This window comes from Oncorhynchus nerka, linkage group LG22, assembly GCF_034236695.1.
Source record: "Oncorhynchus nerka isolate Pitt River linkage group LG22, Oner_Uvic_2.0, whole genome shotgun sequence".
NCBI lineage: Eukaryota > Metazoa > Chordata > Actinopteri > Salmoniformes > Salmonidae > Oncorhynchus > Oncorhynchus nerka.
In genome coordinates this window covers 42,613,650-42,633,169 of record NC_088417.1, presented here as the reverse complement: position 1 = coordinate 42,633,169, position 19,520 = coordinate 42,613,650, and the positions used below count along the sequence as shown (strand labels likewise).

At 40.4% G+C, this 19,520-nt stretch overlaps 1 protein-coding gene across 1 annotated transcript; it reads right to left on the bottom strand.

The window, feature by feature from the left end:
* Positions 1 to 1,637: 1,637 nt before the first annotated feature.
* Positions 1,638 to 13,774, bottom strand: LOC115104616 (inositol monophosphatase 1-like). The gene is made up of 9 exons (XM_029625973.2): positions 13,708 to 13,774; positions 13,222 to 13,296; positions 7,479 to 7,612; positions 7,030 to 7,134; positions 6,707 to 6,752; positions 6,471 to 6,579; positions 5,956 to 6,064; positions 5,539 to 5,690; positions 1,638 to 5,321 (listed from the first exon to the last, which is right to left on the bottom strand). The coding sequence occupies exons 2-9, from the start codon at positions 13,282 to 13,284 to the stop codon at positions 5,203 to 5,205; spliced, it is 837 nt and encodes a 278-aa protein (XP_029481833.1). The 5' UTR covers positions 13,285 to 13,296; positions 13,708 to 13,774; the 3' UTR covers positions 1,638 to 5,202.
* Positions 13,775 to 19,520: the final 5,746 nt, after the last annotated feature.

Here is a 19,520-nt window from a genome sequence, read left to right as displayed (position 1 = left end):
GTTTCTACAAGAGATACAGTGCAACCACTCCAGAAGTGAATGGGAAATAATTATCAGAAATCCCATAATCTAATGCCAAAAAGCCACGCAAGCAGTCTTTCATTCCTGCCAACTTTGACCTAAATGGACCCATGAGACTAAAGTGGAAAACTACATTTAAATCATGCCACTCCTCAGCTATAGAGGCCATCTGAGTCATCACAGATGGCCCCTATAGTACAAAACTGTGGTACCATTTATTACACAATATTTCCACTAATTCCAGAGCATTAGGCTCTATTATATGAAAACTAGTAGAGTCATTCCATGAGGAGTACACACAATATTGAATCATTTATACTGGAATGCCCAAAACACAAACGAGGAGAAGCTTAAACAACTAAGTAAAGCCTCTATTCTTTCAATATCTAATTGCAACTGTGTGATAAACAATCTTCATGAATGCAAAACGATCTCTGCTGGTTGTCACACTAGTCGTGAAGAAACAATGACATGAATCCACCATTAAAGGGGAACTCTGCCATTGATACATACATTTTTGGACTTTTAAATTAATTATAGCCAACGATTCTTTAATAATATAACTTACAAATGCCCCATGAAATTAGTTAAAACTGTCTAACCCCATCAGAACCCAAAATATTAACTTTTGAAAAGGTGGAAGGCTATTGCCCCTTTAAAGTAAATAAGCAATCTACAACACTTTACAATTATGGTATGTATTACTATGGTAATACATATAAACTGAGTATACAAACAGGTGTTGACCTGCTCATTCCATGGCATAGACTGACAAGGTGAATCCATGTGATCCCTTATTGATGTCACTTGTTAAATCCACTTCAATCAATGTTGATGAAAGGGAGGAGACCGGTTAAAGAAGGCTTTTTAAGCCTCGAGACAATTGAGACATGGATTTTGTATGTGTGCCATTCAGAGGGTGAATAAACAAAATATTTAAGTGCCTTTGGACGGGGTGTGGTAGTAGGTGCCGGGCACGCTGGCTTGTGACAAGAACTGCAACGCTGCTGGGTTTTGTACTTATTTCTAGAGGACATTTAGTAGGGCCCATGTTTAGACTGCTTCAGACACAGCGTTGGATAACTCAACTGCATGCATGTCGAAACACACATGCCCATCTCTCCTGTTTGCTGTGCACAAAGAAGATTGACATCACTAACAGTTGGTGTGAATGTATGTTCTTTATAAAATAATGTATTGACCCTTGACAAAACATTCCAAAATAATTACATGTAAACCTACTTCAAAGAGATTATTATCAAGACCTTCTATCCTCAGGTTGTCTGTAAAACTAATTGTTTTTATCAGGCGACAGTTCAGGCAGACAACGTGATTCTTAGCCTTCCCCTGTGAAACTAACCATTGCTATATATTCTCATCTCTTGTGACTTTCCTGTTTGGGCATTGGCTTTTTTAAATTACCGATTTATGTTTTTTCCACCTCGCTGTTAGCACAGACAACAGTGACTACATAAGGAACAAAATACAAAAACACTATATCCATCAGTTATTCATAAAGAAATGTGTGGCAATATCATTATTAGTATAGAAATGAAATTGCTTTTTCTTTTTACTTCCCTCTTCATATAGCCTAAGAAAACATTACAGAACATCACTTCTCAAAACATGTCTTTATTTAGTCACTAAATCATACAAAGCTACACTCATAATAAGATATCTGCAATACTCTTTATGGCTTATAAGCTAACGTCAGGTACAATGGGGCAAAAAAGTATTTAGTCAGCCACCAATTGTGCAAGTTCTCCCACTTAAAAATATGAGAGAGGCCTGTAATTTTCATCATAGGTACACTTCAACTATGACAGACAAAATTAGGAAAAAAATCCAGAAAATCACATTGTAGGATTTTTTATGAATTTATTTGCAAATTATGGTGGAAAATAAGTATTTGGTCACCTACAAACAAGCAAGATTTCTGGCTCTCACAGACCTGTAACTTCTTCTTTAAGAGGCTCCTCTGTCCTGCACTCGTTACCTGTATTAATGGCACCGGTTTGAACTTATCAGTATAAAAGACACCTGTCCACAACCTCAAACAGTCACACTCCAAACTCCACTATGGCCAAGACCAAAGAGCTGTCAAAGGACACCAGAAACAAAATTGTAGACCTGCACCAGGCTGGGAAGACTGAATCTGCAATAGGTAAGACGCTTGGTTTGAAGAAATCAACTGTGGGAGCAATTATTAGGAAATGGAAGACATACAAGACCACTGATAATCTCCCTCGATCTGGGGCTCCACACAAGATCTCACCCCATGGGGTCAAAATGATTACAAGAACGGTGAGCAAAAATCCCAGAACCACACGACCTAGAGAGCTGGGACCAAAGTAACAAAGCCTACCATCAGTAACACACTACGCCGCCAGGGACTCAAATCCTGCAGTGCCAGACGTGTCCCCCTGTTTAAGCCAGTACATGTCCAGGCCCGTCTGAAGTTTGCTAGAGAGCATTTGGATGACCCAGAAGAAGATTGGGAGAATGTCATATGGTCAGATGAAACCAAAATATAACTTTTTGGTAAAAACTCAACTCGTCGTGTTTGGAGGACAAAGAATGCTGAGTTGCATCCAAAGAACACCATACCTACTGTGAAGCATGGGGGTGGAAACATCATGCTTTGGGGCTGTTATTCTGCAAAGGGACCAGGACGACTGATCCGTGTAAAGCAAAGAATGAATGGGGCCATGTATCGTGAGATTTTGAGTGAAAACCTCCTTCCATCAGCAAGAGCTGAAACGTGGCTGGGTCTTTCAGCATGACCATGATCCCAAACACACCGCCCGGGCAACGAAGGAGTGGCTTCGTAAGAAGCATTTCAAGGTCCTGGAGTGGCCTAGCCAGTCTCCAGAACTCAACCCCATAGAAAATCTTTGGAGGGAGTTGAAAGTCCGTGTTGCCCAGCAACAGCCCCAAAACATCACAGCTCTAGAGGAGATCTGCATGGAGGAATGGGCCAAAATACCAGCAACAGTGTGTGAAAACCTTGTGAAGACTTACAGAAAATGTTTGACCTCTGTCATTGCCAACAAAGGGTATATAACAAAGTATTGAGAAACTTTTGTTATTGACCAAATACTTATTTTCCACCATAATTTGCAAATAAATTCATAAAAAATCCTACAATGTGATTTTCTGGATTTTTTTTCTCATTTTGTCTGTCATAGTTGAAGTGTACCTATGATGAAAATTACAGGCCTCTCTCATCTTTTTAAGTGGGAGAACTTGCACAATTGGTGGCTGACTAAATACTTTTTTGCCCCACTGTAGCTAACAAACATGTTATGTTCTCTGGGAGTGAGGCTTCAATGTATGGTCACTCCAAATATGAGAGGTTTGTAAAATAATAAATGTGGGTAACAAGTTATTTGCGAAAGCATTAACATATTATACCAATACCTGCCATAAATAAATATACCTCACAGTACATAACATATAAAGTATTTAGCACTGTAGTAGAGTAGGAAAATAATTCATTACAATTCAGATCTAAATAAATACAGATTTCCCTATATATTTTGTGGAAAGTCAATGGATGTCTTTGTAACTCAAGATTCTAAATCAGTCAAGGAAGCTATATACTGCTGAGGTTTGTGTTATTTGTTCAAGTTATAATACAGTTACTTAAAATATTCAACTTACACATGACCAAAAGTATGTGGAGAACCTGCTCGTTGAACATTTCATTCCAAAATCATGGCCATTAATATGGAGTTGTTCCCTCTTTGATGCTATAACAGCCTCCACTCAGCTGGGAAGGCTTTCCACTAGATGTTGGAACATTTCAGCAGGGACTGGCTTCCATTCAGCTACAAGAGCATTAGTTAGGTCATGCACTGATGTTGGGCGATTAGGCCGGACTAGCAGTCTGCATTCCAATTCATCCCAAAGGTTTCCGATGGGGTTGATGTCAGGGCTCTGTGCAGACCTGTCAAGTTTGTCCACACACATCTCGACAAACCATTTCTGTATGGACCCCGCTTTGTGCATGGGGGCATTGTCATGCAGAAACAGGAAGCACAGAATTGTCTAGAATGTCATTGTATGCTGTAGCGTTAAGATTTCCATTTACTGGAACTAAGGGGCCTAGCCCAAACCGTGAAAAACAGCCACAGACCATTATTCATCTTCCACCAAACTTTACAGTTGGCATAAGGCATTGGTGCAGGTATCGTTATCCTGGAATCCACCAAACCCAGATTCGTCCATCGGATTGACAGATGATGAAGTGTGTTTCATCACTCGAGAGAACACATTTCCACTACTCCAGAGTCCAATGGCGGCGAGCTTTACACCACTCTAGCTGACGCTTGGCATTGCGCATGGTGATCTGAAGCTAGTGTTGTGGCTGCTCTGCCATGGAAACCTATTTCATGATGCTCCCCTGACAAATAGTTATTGTGCTGAAGTTGCTTCCAGAGGCAGTTTGGAACTCAGTAGAGAGTGTTGCAACTGAAGACAGATGATTTGTACTCGCTACGTGCTTCAGCGGTCCTGTTCTGTGAGCTTGTGCGGTCTACCACTTCGCGGCTGAGCCGTTGTTGCTCCTAGACGTTTCCACTTCACAATAACAGCAATTACAGTTGACCTGGGCAGCTCTAGCAGAGCATAAATCTGACAAACTAACTTATTGGAAAGATGGCATCCTATGACAGTGCCACGTTGAAAGTCACTGAGCTCTTCAGTAAGGCCATTTTACTGCCAATATTTGTCTATGGAGATTGCATGGCTGTGTGCTTGATTTTAAACACTTGTCAGCAATGAGTGTGGCTAAAATAAACAAATCCACAAATTTGAAGGTATGTCCACATACCTTTGGCCATGTGGTGTATGATTGAGAGAGAAAATGTCTTGGTCTACAATGACCACATTTTCTAATCTTGTTCTCACTTAAATGCCCCCAAAAAATGAGATGCAAGTCAAAGCCCTTGAGGGGCAAACAGTCAATTAAATTAATAAAGTTGGTCTTCATTGATAGGTTTTCGCAAATCCACTGAGGTGCATTCAGAGAAAGGTTAATACCACCAGTTTAACAATTAAGGCGCAGAGAGGATCTTGACCTGACTAATCTAAACATGTGTATGTGTGTTCTGCTGGGTGCGCATGCACCTGCAGCCATGTGTCAGTCCCTCTGTGCATGCATGTGTGTGTGATGGTACTCTATCCCTCGATGTCGTCCCTTCCTACGGGGAATGCTTTTATCACCTGGGAGATGCGCTCTGCGATGGTTCTGCTGCTGGCAATGATCAGCCTCCTGGACATCAGGTCAAATGGGCCTCCTGAGTAGGACAACAATACAATAGATCCATGTAATAGCAAGTGTCCAGTACTCATTTGAACCTCATTGAGAACTTTAAGATGGTGAAAATATAATTCATAAGATCAATAAAATAATTTACTCAGGACTTGGAGGCCTTGATCATGTACCATCTACAATCCACACCACTTCTTCAGAAGCCCGCCACATCATGGTTACAACTATGTACAGTGAATCACCTGAGATGTCCATGATGACACCCCCAGCCTCTCTAATGATGGCAGCTCCTCCAGCCATGTCCCAGCAGTGTATGCCCATGTGGTAGTAGGCATCAGCCGCTCCGCACGCCACCAGGCACATGTTGACTGCCGCACTACCCGGCGAGCGGATGCTACGGGAGCAACATTTGCTTGTTAGCCTCATACATATCTAAACCACTGTAAGTCAAACATCATCACGTGTGGCTCAATGGGTAGAGCATGGCACTTGCACCTTTGATGCACTACTGTAAGTCGATTTGGATAAAAACATCTGCTAAATGGTATAAATTATTATAATACAACATCTCTCTTTCTGTGGCCTTATTAATGTTTGAAGCATTACAAGCTCACAATAATTGAGATGTTTAAACAGAGCGTGTGGGAAGTAATGTTTACCCGTGCACAGGGATGGTGAGGATTGTCTCGATGTTGCCCATCATGGTTTTGAAGTGCTCTGGATCCTTCTTAAAGCCCATCTCTGTCAGAACCAAGGACTTGGTGATGTCTACACAGAGAGTGTCATGAGTTATGACTACTCATTGAATCATTACACAACAAACTAGCATAACGCTAACCAAGCTAATTCTCATACAATAAAATGAGATACAATTCATCTGTATATCTTCCTCGTGTTATCATGATCAATTGATTCCTAATAGCTGTTATGACAGACCATTTTGAAGGCACAACGCTCAAATTAAGAGAAATGATGATGTAGGATCAGTTTAACTGACCTTTTAGATCATAATGACAAAGATTACATGGACGGGGGGACCAGACCCTAGATCAGCACTCCTACTCTAGAATGCTTTATGAATACCAGCCCTGCTGTTTGGTACTTGGTGAATGACTCTACCTAGTTGATATTATCTCAATTGGCTCAGCCAGACAGACAAGGCTGTACAACATACCTTCCTGCCCAGACACTTTGATGGGTTCTCCATTACAGAATGACCCTTTCCCCTTCCGTGCTGTGTACATCTTGCCCTCTTGGCAGCTGTAGACAATGCCAAACTCTATCTGAGTCAAAGACATAGCATAGAGAAGGTTGACTTAAAATGCAAAGTCAAAACCTGCTGAGTTCCTGCTACTCAGTTATTACTGTCTTATAAATCTCATGACATTGCCAAACACAGAAAACCTTTACCTCTTTCTTCACAGCAAAACCAATCGACATAGATACAAAGGGGAATCTGAGGTAAAAGAAAAGAGAAAATGTGTTAAGGTATTAAATAAGTGAACTCCTAGAGGAACTAAGCACATAAAAATCCATTTCTATTAAAATCCTTGAGGTCACTCCAGGAAAAATCTTGTCAAAAATAGCCATTTTAATATGAAGCTACCTATGCCAAAAAAACACATTATTGATGTAGGAGGCTATAGCTTCTTTGGTTATGAGAACATTAGATCATATGTTAGGCTATAAAAGGGGACATGTTTGCAATACAGAACTGTAACATTGTGCAGCACCTGTGGACAAAGTTGGTGGTCCCATCAATGGGGTCGATGATCCAGGTGGGATTATCAGTTAGGTTGCTGGTTGCTCCCGCCGCTACAGACTCTTCACCTATAAAACTGGTGAAAGAAGAATTCAAGAGAAGATGGTGGATAATGAATATCAGCGACAGAAGCACAGTACCACACCTTTCAGGCACTTAGGAACCAGACCTGGATCAAATGTAAATAATTGAGGTGTGCTTGATTTAGCTTGACCTGCATGGAAAGTGGGCAAAATGTGCACTTTTGGGACTAATGAATTGGGTTCCATTATACCACGCAAGCTAAATCAATTTCAAGCATTTTAGTTATGCATTTGACCCAAGTCTGCTGGGAACAATGTAAAGAAATAGACTCTCGAAAGCAGCAAATGATGATGAGTGGTGGTTCAGGCTTTAAAGATCTGCAGTGAGCTACTGTACCTGTGTGTGGGGAACTTCTCCTTGATGGAGGAGATGATGAGCTGCTCCACCTTCTGGTCGGTCTCAGTGACCAGGTCCACAGGAGAGCTCTTCTGCATGATGGAGATGTCCTTCTGCAACGCTTCTTGGATCATCTGACAGAGAGAGATGAGAAAGAGAGAGTGTCAGCCAGCTAGTCACATGAGGGATTAAATAGGGATGATAATAATAACAATTGTTTGAATCAAATTTTATTGGTTAGCAGATGTTATTGCGAGTGTAGTGAAATGCTTGTGCTTCTAGTTCCGACAGTGCAACAATTAATCTAACAATTCCACAACAACTACCTAATATGCACAAATCTAAGTAAAGGAATGGAATAAAAATATGTAACTATATGGATGAGTAATGACAGAGCGGCATAGGCAAGATGCAATAGATGTTGTAAAATACAGTATATAGATACGAAATGAGTAATGCAAGATATGTAAACATTATTAAAGTGGCAAGTGTTCCATTTATTAAAGTGGCCAATGATTTCAAATCTGTAAGTAGGCAGCAGCCTCTCTGTCTTAATGATGGCTGTTTAACAGTCCGATGGCTTTGAGATAGAAGCCGTCTTTCTGTCCCAGGTTTGATGCACCTGTACGGACCTCGCCTTCTGGATGGTAGCGAGGTGAACAGGCAGTGGCTTGGGTGGTTGTTGTCCTTGATGATCTTTTTGGCCTAACTGTGACATCAGGTGCTGTAGGTGTCCTGGAGGGCAGGTAGTTTGCCCCTGGTGATGCGTTGTGCAGACCGCACCACCCTCTGGAGAGCCTCTGCAGTTGCCGTACCAGGCGGTGATACAGCCCGACAGGATGCTCTCAATTGTGCACCTGCAAAGGTTTGTGAGGGTTTTAGGTGACAAGCCACTTTTCTTCAGCCTCCTGAGGTTGAAGAGGCGCTGTTGCGCCTTCTTCCTCACACTGTCTGTGTATGTGGACCATTTAATTTTGTCTGTGATGTGTACGCCGAGGATTATTATTTTATTTTTTTACTTTCCACCTTCTCCACTACTGTCCCTTCATGGATAGGGGGGTGCTCTCTCTGCTGTTTCCTGAAGTCCACGGTCATCTCCTTTGTTTTGTTGATGTTGAGTGAGAGATTGTTTTCCTGACAACACGTTTAAATGTCTTACGTCGGCCACGGCGGAGAACGCATAGTCCTTGGGAGCGGGCCGTGTCGGTGGCACTGGATTATCCTTAAAGCGGGCAAAGAAGGTGTTTAGTTTGTCTGGAAGCAAGACATTGGTACAATGTCTTGCACGTTCATCTGCACAAACAATAGTACGCAAGTATAAACACAATGGGATCACGCAGCCATCATACTGCTCAAGAGGAGACGCATTCGTTCTGTCTCCTAGAGATGAATGTATTTTGGTACAACAACAAAAAAGTACAAATCAATCCCAGAACTTGTGAAGATGCTGGAGGAAACGGGTATAAAGGTACAGTGCCTTGCGAAAGTATTCGGCCCCCTTGAACTTTGCGACCTTTTGCCACATTTCAGGCTTCAAACATAAAGATATAAAACTGTATTTTTTTGTGAAGAATCAACAACAAGTGGGACACAATCATGAAGTGGAACGACATTTATTGGATATTTCAAACTTTTAACAAATCAAAAACTGAAAAATTGGGCGTGCAAAATTATTCAGCCCCCTTAAGTTAATACTTTGTAGCGCCACCTTTTGCTGCGATTACAGCTGTAAGTCGCTTGGGGTATGTCTCTATCAGTTTTGCACATCGAGAGACTGAAATTTTTTCCCATTCCTCCTTGCAAAACAGCTCGAGCTCAGTGAGGTTGGATGGAGAGCATTTGTGAACAGCAGTTTTCAGTTCTTTCCACAGATTCTCGATTGGATTCAGGTCTGGACTTTGACTTGGCCATTCTAACACCTGGATATGTTTATTTTTGAACCATTCCATTGTAGATTTTGCTTTATGTTTTGGATCAATGTCTTGTTGGAAGACAAATCTCCGTCCCAGTCTCAGGTCTTTTGCAGACTCCATCAGGTTTTCTTCCAGAATGGTCCTATATTTGGCTCCATCCATCTTCCCATCAATTTTAACCATCTTCCCTGTCCCTGCTGAAGAAAAGCAGGCCCAAACCATGATGCTGCCACCACCATGTTTGACAGTGGGGATGGTGTGTTCAGGGTGATGAGCTGTGTTGCTTTTACGCCAAACATAACGTTTTGCATTGTTGCCAAAAAGTTCAATTTTGGTTTCATCTGACCAGAGCACCTTCTTCCACATGTTTGGTGAGTCTCCCAGGTGGCTTGTGGCAAACTTTAAACGACACTTTTTATGGATATCTTTAAGAAATGGCTTTCTTCTTGCCACTCTTCCATAAAGGCCAGATTTGTGCAATATACAACTGATTGTTGTCCTATGGACAGAGTCTCCCACCTCAGCTGTAGATCTCTGCAGTTCATCCAGAGTGATCATGGGCCTCTTGGCTGCATCTCTGATCAGTCTTCTCCTTGTATGAGCTGAAAGTTTAGAGGGACGGCCAGGTCTTGGTAGATTTGCAGTGGTCTGATACTCCTTCCATTTCAATATTATCGCTTGCACAGTGCTCCTTGGGATGTTTAAAGCTTGGGAAATCTTTTTGTATCCAAATCCGGCTTTAAACTTCTTCACAACAGTATCTCGGACCTGCCTGGTGTGTTCCTTGTTCTTCATGATGCTCTCTGCGCTTTTAACGGACCTCTGAGACTATCACAGTGCAGGTGCATTTATACGGAGACTTGATTACACACAGGTGGATTGTATTTATCATCATTAGTCATTTAGGTCAACATTGGATCATTCAGAGATCCTCACTGAACTTCTGGAGAGAGTTTGCTGCACTGAGGGGCTGAATAATTTTGCACGCCCAATTTTTCAGTTTTTGATTTGTTAAAAAAGTTTGAAATATCCAATAAATGTCGTTCCACTTCATGATTGTGTCCCACTTGTTGTTGATTCTTCATTAAAAAAATACAGTTTTATATCTTTATGTTTGAAGCCTGAAATGTGGCAAAAGGTCGCAAAGTTCAAGGGGGCCGAATACTTTCGCAAGGCACTGTATCTATATCCACAGTAAAAACGAGTACTACTACAAATACTACGTTTTGCAACTGCACATTTTTATTTTTTATTTTACCTTTATTTAACTAGGCAAGTCAGTTAAGAACAAATTCTTATTTTCAATGACGGCCTAGGATCGGTGGGTTAACTGCCTGTTCAGGGGCAGAACGACAGATTTGTACCTTGTCAGCTCAGGGATTTGAACTTGCAACCTTCTGGTTGCTAGTCCAACACTCTAACCACTAGGCTACACTGCCGCCCCACATGGGGACAAAGATCGTACTTTTTGGAGAAAGGTCCTCTGGTCTGATGAAACAAAAATAGAACTGTTTGGCCATAATGAACATTGTTATGTTTGAAGGAAAAAGGGCTTGCAAGCCGAAGAACACCATCCCAGCGTGAAGCACGGGTGTGGCAGCATCATGTTGTGGGGGTGCTTTGCTGTAGGAGGGACTGGTGCACTTCACAAAATAGATGGCATCATGAGGGAGGAAAGTTTATGTGGATATCTTGACGCAACATCTCAAGACATCAGTCAGGAAGTTAGCGCTTGGTCGCAAATGGGTCTTCCAAATTGACAATGACCCCAAGCATACTTCCAAAGTTGAGGGAAAATGGCTTAAAGACAACAAAGTCAAGGTTTTGGAGTGGCCATCACAAAGCCCTGACCTCAATCCCATAGAAATTTGTGGGCAGAACTGAAAAAGCGTGTGCGAGCAAGGAGGCCTACAAACCTGACTCAGTTACACCAGCTCTGTCAGAAGGAATAGGCCAAAATTCACCCAACTTATTGTGGGAAGCTTGTGGAAGGCTCCCTGAAACGTTTGACCCAAGTTAAACCATTTAAAGGCAATGCTACAAAATACTAATTGTGTATGTAAAGGTCTGACCCACTGGGAATGCGATGAAAGAAATAAAAGCTGAAATAAGTCACTCTACTATTATTCTGACATTTCACCTTCTTAAAATAAAGTGGTGATCCTAACTGACCTAAGACAGGGAATTTTTTGCAAGATTAAATATCAGGAATTGTAAAAAACTGAGTTTAAATGTATTTGGCTAAGGTGTATGTAAACTTCCTACTTCAACTATACATACAGTAGAGTAGGTGCTCAAAGCGCTTTACATAGTAAGGCGGGAAACTCACCTCTTCCACCACCAATTTGTAGCACCCACTTGGGCGATGACAGATCACTGTTTCACTACTGAAACGTTTTCATTATAATGGTTTATATAAGCACAGCACCCTGATGAGAGTAAGATAGCCCACTATGATAGACTACAAGGCATTGATAGACCATAAGGCAGGTTTCCCACGGGCTGAATTTGGTCCGCGGGTGATTTTATTTGGCCCCCAAAGTTTTCTAAAAAAATAAATAATGGAAATTCTTGTACAATTCTTGTAAAAACAAGCAAATCAGCTCCAAGTGATTTTAATTTAGGACATCTGTTCCAAAGTATTCCCATGCATAATAGAGTGAAACTATTCACACCCCTTGACTTGAATTTAAAATGGATTAAATATAGATTTTATTTGGTCACTGGCCTTGGTCACTTGGTCACTGGCCTTCACATAATACATAGTGAAATTATATTTTTTGAAATATTTACAAATTAATTAAAAATGAAAAGCTGAAAAACCTTGAGTCAATAAGTATTCAACCGCTTTATGGCAAGACTAAATAAGTTCAGGAGTTAAGATGTGTATGGAGTCACTGTGTGCAATAATAGTGTTTAACATGATTTTTGAATGACTACCTCGTCTCTTTACCCGACACATACAATTATCTGCACGGTCCCTCAGTCGACAAGTGAATTTCAAACACAGATTCAACCACAAAGACCAGGGAGATTTTCCATTTCCTTGCAAAGTAGGGCACCTACTGGTAGAATACAGAATACAAATATTCCAAAACATGCATCGTGTTTGCAACAAGGCACACAAGTAATACTGTACAAAGTGTTATGTTTGAGGCAAATCAAACAAAAACACATAACTAAAAAAACACATTAAAACTACTTCAAAATCTATGGGAAGACCTGCAAATGGTTGTGTAGCATTGACCAACCGATTTTACAGAGCTTGAAGAATTTTGAAAAAAACTAAATGGGTAAATATTGCACAATCCAGGTGTGGAAAACTTAGAGATTTACCCATAAAGACTCAGTTGTCATCACTGCCAAAGGTGCTTCTACAAAGTATTGACTCAGTGGTCTGAATACCTATGTAAATGAGTTATTTCTGTATGTCATATTCAATACATTTGCAAACATTTCTAAAAAAACATGTTTTCACTTTGTCATTATGGGGTATTGTGTGTAGATGGGTGATTAAAAATGTATATTTTGAATTCAGTCTGTAACACAACAACATGTGGAATAAATCAAGGGGTATGAATACTTTCTGAAAGCACTTTATGTGATCGTGTACAAATGTAAGCGAGGTTTGAAATTATTATTATTTAGTATAATATTCGATCTGTTTGGGCTTCTTGCGGTCAATTTGCAGTCTACAAATTATTTGTAATTATGTTATGGCCCCCTGACTATCCCGTCAAGAAAAAATCGGAATCTAGTTGATGATCCCTGACATAACGTAATATTATTCACTGTAACCTAGCTAGTAGGGTATAAGGCTGTTTTCTCACCTTCCCAGCCTCTTTGGTCACCTCAAGGCAGTGGTCCATGCACTCTTTCCAAGGGTCTGCCATGATGACGACAACCTAAACAAACAAGTAACAACACCCAATAGGATAATTATATTCAAACCGGAGCTGGATTTCCCAAAAGCATTGTAGCACTAAAATCGTATTAATTCAATTGAAACTAAAATGGACAAAATATTATATTAGTACTACGATGCTTTTCAGGAAACCCAGCCCTGGAGAATAATTTGCAAGAGGTTAACAAATTATTCTAGCTAAATAGAAAAATAAATTATCAACGTCGAAAATGTTACACATAACCAAGCTAACGATAGCTAGCTAGCTGACAGGCTATGAGGTCTTCCCGGGATTGATCACTAGCTAAATCAGCAAGGATACACAACAGCTAGCTAGTGACCAGATAACCGCCCTATAAATTGTAACAATAATCGATTTGCCAGCAAAGACCGTTTGAAAACCGAAACTTACTGTATTGTTTCCCTTTTCTAACCTCTGCACTACTATTCTACCAGCAGCACAAATTATGACATCATTTTCCTATAGCAATGACAAAACCTTCAAAATAAAGGCCAGCATTTGAATACCGTTGTAATATCATTAGCTGAATAAAAGGATATTGCAATTTAATTATTGGCCGCTTTTATTTTGGCATCAAGAAAGGCAATTAGGAATTTATGAAAACGGATTTAAACATATTTTTTTTAAATATATAATGTTGACACTGGTATGTTGAGAATATTGGGATGTAGAGAAAAAAACCTGTAAAAAACCTGTATCAGCCAAGTGGGATGGGAAATACTCAGTAGGGTCTCTACTAACCAAATAGGGGGCAGAGAAAAGCCAGCAGCAGGCAATGCAGCATGGTCCCCATCAAAAACAAAACATATTTGGTTAGTAAAGACCCTACTGAGTATTTCCCAAACCCACTTAGTGGAGACAGTTAGAAAAAAAAGTATATCAACAACCCAATATGTATTACAGTGTATTGCATTGGGGGCTATGGAGGGCTGTAAAAAGTAGTAGGTTTCAGTCTTAGTCCTGTATTGACACTTTGGCCATTTGATGGTTTGTCTGAGGGCATAGCAGGATTTCATATAAGTGTCCGGATTAGTGTCCTGCTCCTTGAAAGCAGCAGCTCTAGCCTTTAGCTCAGTGCAGATGTTGCCTGTAATCCATGGCTACTGGTTGGCTTCTGGTTGGGATATGTACGTACGATCACTGTGGGGACGACGTCCTCAATGCACTTATTGATGAAGCCGGTGACTGAGGTGGTAAACTCCTCAATGCCATTGGATGAATCACAGACCATATTCCAGTTTGTGCTAGAAAAACAGTCTTGTATAGCGTACCATCCGCCACATCGGACCACTTCCAGTAACTGGTACTTCCTGCTTTAGATTTAGCTTGTAAGCAGGAATCAGGAGGATAGAGATATGGTCAGATTTGCCAAATGGAGGGAGAGGGATAGCTTTGTATCCATCTCTGTGTGTGGAGTAAAGGTTGTCTAGAAAAATTTTGTTCTTGTTGCACATGTGACATGCTGGTAGAAACTAGGTGGAATATATTAAGTTTGCCTGCATTAATAAATCCTCACGGTGATAGGCGTCCCGCTAGGGGGACAACTTTAGGTGAAACAGGAGGGCATGCAATTCAAATAAATAATCATAAAAATTATGGATATTAAATATTTATGTACATACAAGTGTCTTATATCGGTTGAAAGCGTAAATTCTTGTTAGTCTAACTGCACTGTCCAATTTACAGTAGCTAATACAGCGAAAGCATGCTATGCGATTGTTTGAGGATGGCGATCAAATATTTTTCCACTGGCACAGGTTTCATAAATTCACAAATAGCGATAAAATATTCACTTACTTGTTGAAAATCTTCTTCTGATTTGTCATCCAAAGGGTCCCAGCTATAACATGTAGTGTCGTTTTGTTAGATAAAATCCTTCTTTATATCCCAAAAAGTCAGTTGAGTTGGCACCATCAATTTGAGTAATCCACTCGTTCAACATGCAGAGAAAAAAAATCAGAAAATCTACCCCTAAACTTTGTTTCAAAAAGTCAAAATACATTTCTATTTACTACTCAGATACCCTAAAATGTAATCTATAATATTTCTTATGGAAAGAAGTATGTTCAATAGGAAACCGATTTTAGCAGGTGCACCTTGTCTTCATGGCACGCCCAAACACGAATTTCCAAGACTGTGTCCCTGTACCAAAACTGATATTTCTTATTCATTTTGGAAGTTACAAGCCTTAAACCTTGGAAATGGACTGCTGACACCCTGTGGAACCCATAGGAATTGCATCCTGGGAACTGGAATTCAGTATGCCCCTATACTTTCCATTGTAAGAGCATGGCTTCTCAACAACAACAAAACACTCAGGTTGGTTTTTCTTTGGATTTTCTCCTACCATAGCTATTATGTTATAGTCTCCTACATTATTTTAACATTTCTACAAACTTCAAAGTGTTTTCTTTCCAATGGTACCAATTGGAAAAAGGCCTGAGGAACAAGGCAGTTTACTTTGGGCACATTAGTCAGGCGGAAATTGAGAAAAAAGGGCCTAGCCCTAAGTTAAAGTTCCCAGCTACTCGGAGCGCTGCTTCTGGATGAGCATTTTCTTGTTTGCTTATGGCCTTATAAAGCTTGTTGAGTGCGGACTTAGTGTCAGCATCGATTTGTGGTGGTATATAGACGGCTATGAATAACATAGATGAGAACTCTCTTGGTAGATAGCTTATGTTATTAAAGGGAAATTCCTTAAATATACATAATTGGTTTAAAAATACCAGTATTTATGTAAACTTTAAAAAATAATGCTGGCATTAATAATAATTGTATCTGTACGTGTTTCCTATGTGGCTGCAATGCTGTGCAACAACAAAAATCGATATTCCCAGGCTTAGCGTTTTTGCAGGGTGACTCTTATTTTGAAGAAAAATAAATCCGTGTTTGCACTGCCAGCATAATGATCTGCTGCCAGCAAAGTGGGTAATTCCAGACTAGAAAAGGCAAAACGAGAGGGTTTATCCCCCCGGAATCTGTCCATGAAAATAATACCAAGAAGTCAATGAGAGTGTCAAATTTGGTCAACAAATATGTAATTGCTAATTTGCTGTGTGAGGCTTATTTGATCGAATAGAAGTTGTGTCGTGGTTAGGTTGTTAGGAATGCACTGGTATAAGTGGACGCACGTGGCATTTCGGCAAAAATATTACAAACATGAATTCGGAGTTGTGCTGTTGTTTACAAGCGTGTCTGCCGTCTCATTGGCTAGATAATGATCCCATCTGATCCCGCCTGTTTTCCATGTATTTCCATTGTTAGTCGCGTGACGGCTCTATCTTGTCAATATAATATCAACTCTTAGGTAATACCACAGGTAGAATAATGAGCCAGACGTTTAGCCAGATGTTATAAACCTGAAGCATCCGTTTGGCAATTCCGTTCCCCGCCAAATATGGTGATGAGAAGAAACCCAGTAGACGGATGTGGGAGAAGATGGATTGTGGCCGAAATTCTGCACATGAGACATTTGATTTCAATACAGTTTTATGTTTCCAAAAATACAATATGTTACCAACAGATTTTGTCCTTTGCCAAAGTTTTTTTTAAATTGTGTTTTTTGGAAGGAGTACATGAGCGAATTGAGTTATTGCACACGCAATAAGATCAGAGTAGGCGTTTCCTAATTGAAATATGCTAATATATTCTAGAACGAGCCAATACGAGAGATCACCATGATGTCACAATAGCAAACAAATTTAGTTCCAGATGGAAAAAATTGTGTTCTGTGCATGGTTTTATTAGGGTTCTCTGCATGGTTGTGCTCTGTGTTTGCAAATCAGTAATCGCATAATGACATTACAGTAAGGAGCTGGTGTAATCGACTTTCCAACTAACATGATCATTGTAAATGTCGTAGTGCTATTTCATGGTGTAATCTCGAAATTACCTCGCAGATTGCGTTTGTGAGCCAATAGATCCATTCATTACCTGGCTATGTGAGGTTAGTGAGCCACGTCCAAAACTGTGAGTTCGCAATCAACGAGCAATACGATAGACCGTGCTTGTTTATTCATAGATAAATGATATCAGTCAAGCAATAATGTCGTCTGTTAAAACAGAGGTTATTTTTTGTGTAAAACATTAACTTCCAATAATCAAGCAGGCAACTAGTTCAAATCTGGTAGCTAGATGAGGAAAACAATTCTCACATAAAAAGTGTAATTATTACATGCCAGACATACAGTACACCATAGTCGACATGTAATAATTGACTGACATCTGCATTCATCCATACGTGCTGACAAGATAGCCAATGCAATGGCTGAGGCAGGAATATCCACCTAGCTACCACGCAGGCTGGCACCTTGTGGTCATGGTGTTCAAACAAAATATAGTGGGGCAAAAAAGTATTTAGTCATCCACCAATTGTGCAAGTTCTCCCACTTAAAAAGATGAGAGAGGCCTGTAATTTTCATCATAGGTACACTTCACCTATGACAGACAAAATGAGAAGAAAAAAATCCAGAAAATCACATTGGAGGATTTTTAATGAATTTATTTGCAAATTATGGTGGAAAATAAGTATTTGGTCACCTACAAACAAACAAGATTTCTGGCTCTCACAGACCTGTAACTTCTTCTTTAAGAGGCTCCTCTGTCCTCCACTCGTTACCTGTATTAATGGCACCGGTTTGAACATATCAGTATAAAAGACACCTGTCCACAACCTCAAACAGTCACACTCCAAACTCCACTGTGGCCAAGACCAAAGAGCTGTCAAAGGACACCAGAAACAAAATTGTAGACCTGGACCAGGCTGGGAAGACTGAATCTGCAATAGGTAAGCAGCTTGGTTTGAAGAAATCAACTGTGGGAGCAATTATTAGGAAATGGAAGACATACAAGACCACTGATAATCTCCCTCGATCTGGGGCTCCACGCAAGATCTCACCCCGTGGGGTCAAATGATCATGGGGTGGCTGTATTCGGTGCATGTGACAAATACAATTTTATTTGATTAGAATTCTAAATAAATCACTGACAATGTCACCAGCAAAGCACCCCCACACCATCATACCTCCATGCTTCACAGTGGGAACCACACATGCGGAGATCTCACAAAGACACAGCGGTTGGAACCAAAAATCTCAAATTTGGACTCATCAGACCAAAGGATAGATTTCCACCGGTCTAATGTCCATTGCGCATGTTTTTTGGCCCTAGCAAGTCTCGTCTTATTATTGGTTTCCTTTAGTAGTGGTTTCTTTGCATAAATTTGACCATGAAGGCCTGTCTCCTCTGAAAAGTTGATGTTGAGATGTGTCTGTTACTTGAACTGTGTGAAGCATTTATTTGGGCTGCAATTTGAGGCTGGTAACTCTAACTTATCCTCTGCAGCAGAGGTAACTCTGGTTCTTCCTTTCCTTGCGACTACACTTGAAGAAACTTGAAAAGTTCTTGACATTTTCCGGATTGACTGACCTTCATGTCTTACAGGAATGATGGACTGTTTCTCTTTCCTTATTTTTGGCTCCCGAATGGCGCAGCGGTCTAAGATACTGCATCTCAGGGCAAGAGGCGTCGCTGCAGTCTCTGGTTTGAATCCAGGATGCATCACATCCAGGTGTGATTGGGAGTCCCATTAGGGCGGTGCGCAATTGACAAAGCGCCGGCCGTGGTAGGCGATCATTGTAAATAAGAATTTGTTCTTAAATGACTTGCCTAGTTAAAAACAATTAAAAGCTGTTCTTGCCATAATATGGACTTGGTCTTTTACAAAATAGGGCTATCTTCTGTATACCACCCCTACCTTGTCACAACAACTGATTGGCTCAAATGCATTAAGAAGGAAATAAATTCCACAAACTAACTTTTAACAAGGCACACCTGTTTATTGAAACACATTCCAGGTACCTCTTGAAGCTGGTTGTGAGAATACCAAGAGCGTGCAAAGCGGTCAAGGCAAAGAGTGGCTACTTTGAAGAATTTGTTTAACACTATTTTGGTTTCTACATGATTCTATATGTGTTATTTCATAGTGTTGATGTCTTCACTATTATTCTACGATGTAAAACGAAAGAAAAACCCTTGAATGATTAGGTGTGTTCAAACTTTTGACTGGTAATAGTATGCGCTCTAGCCTGTTTTTGTTAAAAATCGCGCAAAATTTCAACATCCTGCTACTCATGCAAGGAATATAGTAAATGCATATGATTAGTATGTGTGGATAGAAAACACTCTGAAGTCTTTAAAACTGG

What these genes read in the sequence shown, in the direction of transcription:
- LOC115104616 (XM_029625973.2), bottom strand. Translation starts at nt 13,284, where the DNA reads ATGGCAGACCCTTGGAAAGAGTGCATGGACCACTGCCTTGAGGTGACC. An exon ending in TGACCAAAGAGGCTGGGAAG is followed by an intron (nt 7,613 to 13,221) that starts GTGAGAAAACAG and finishes TCTCTCTGTCAG; the next exon opens with ATGATCCAAGAAGCGTTGCA. An exon ending in TGTCATCATGGACATCTCAG is followed by an intron (nt 5,322 to 5,538) that starts GTGATTCACTGT and finishes TGTCCTACTCAG; the next exon opens with GAGGCCCATTTGACCTGATG.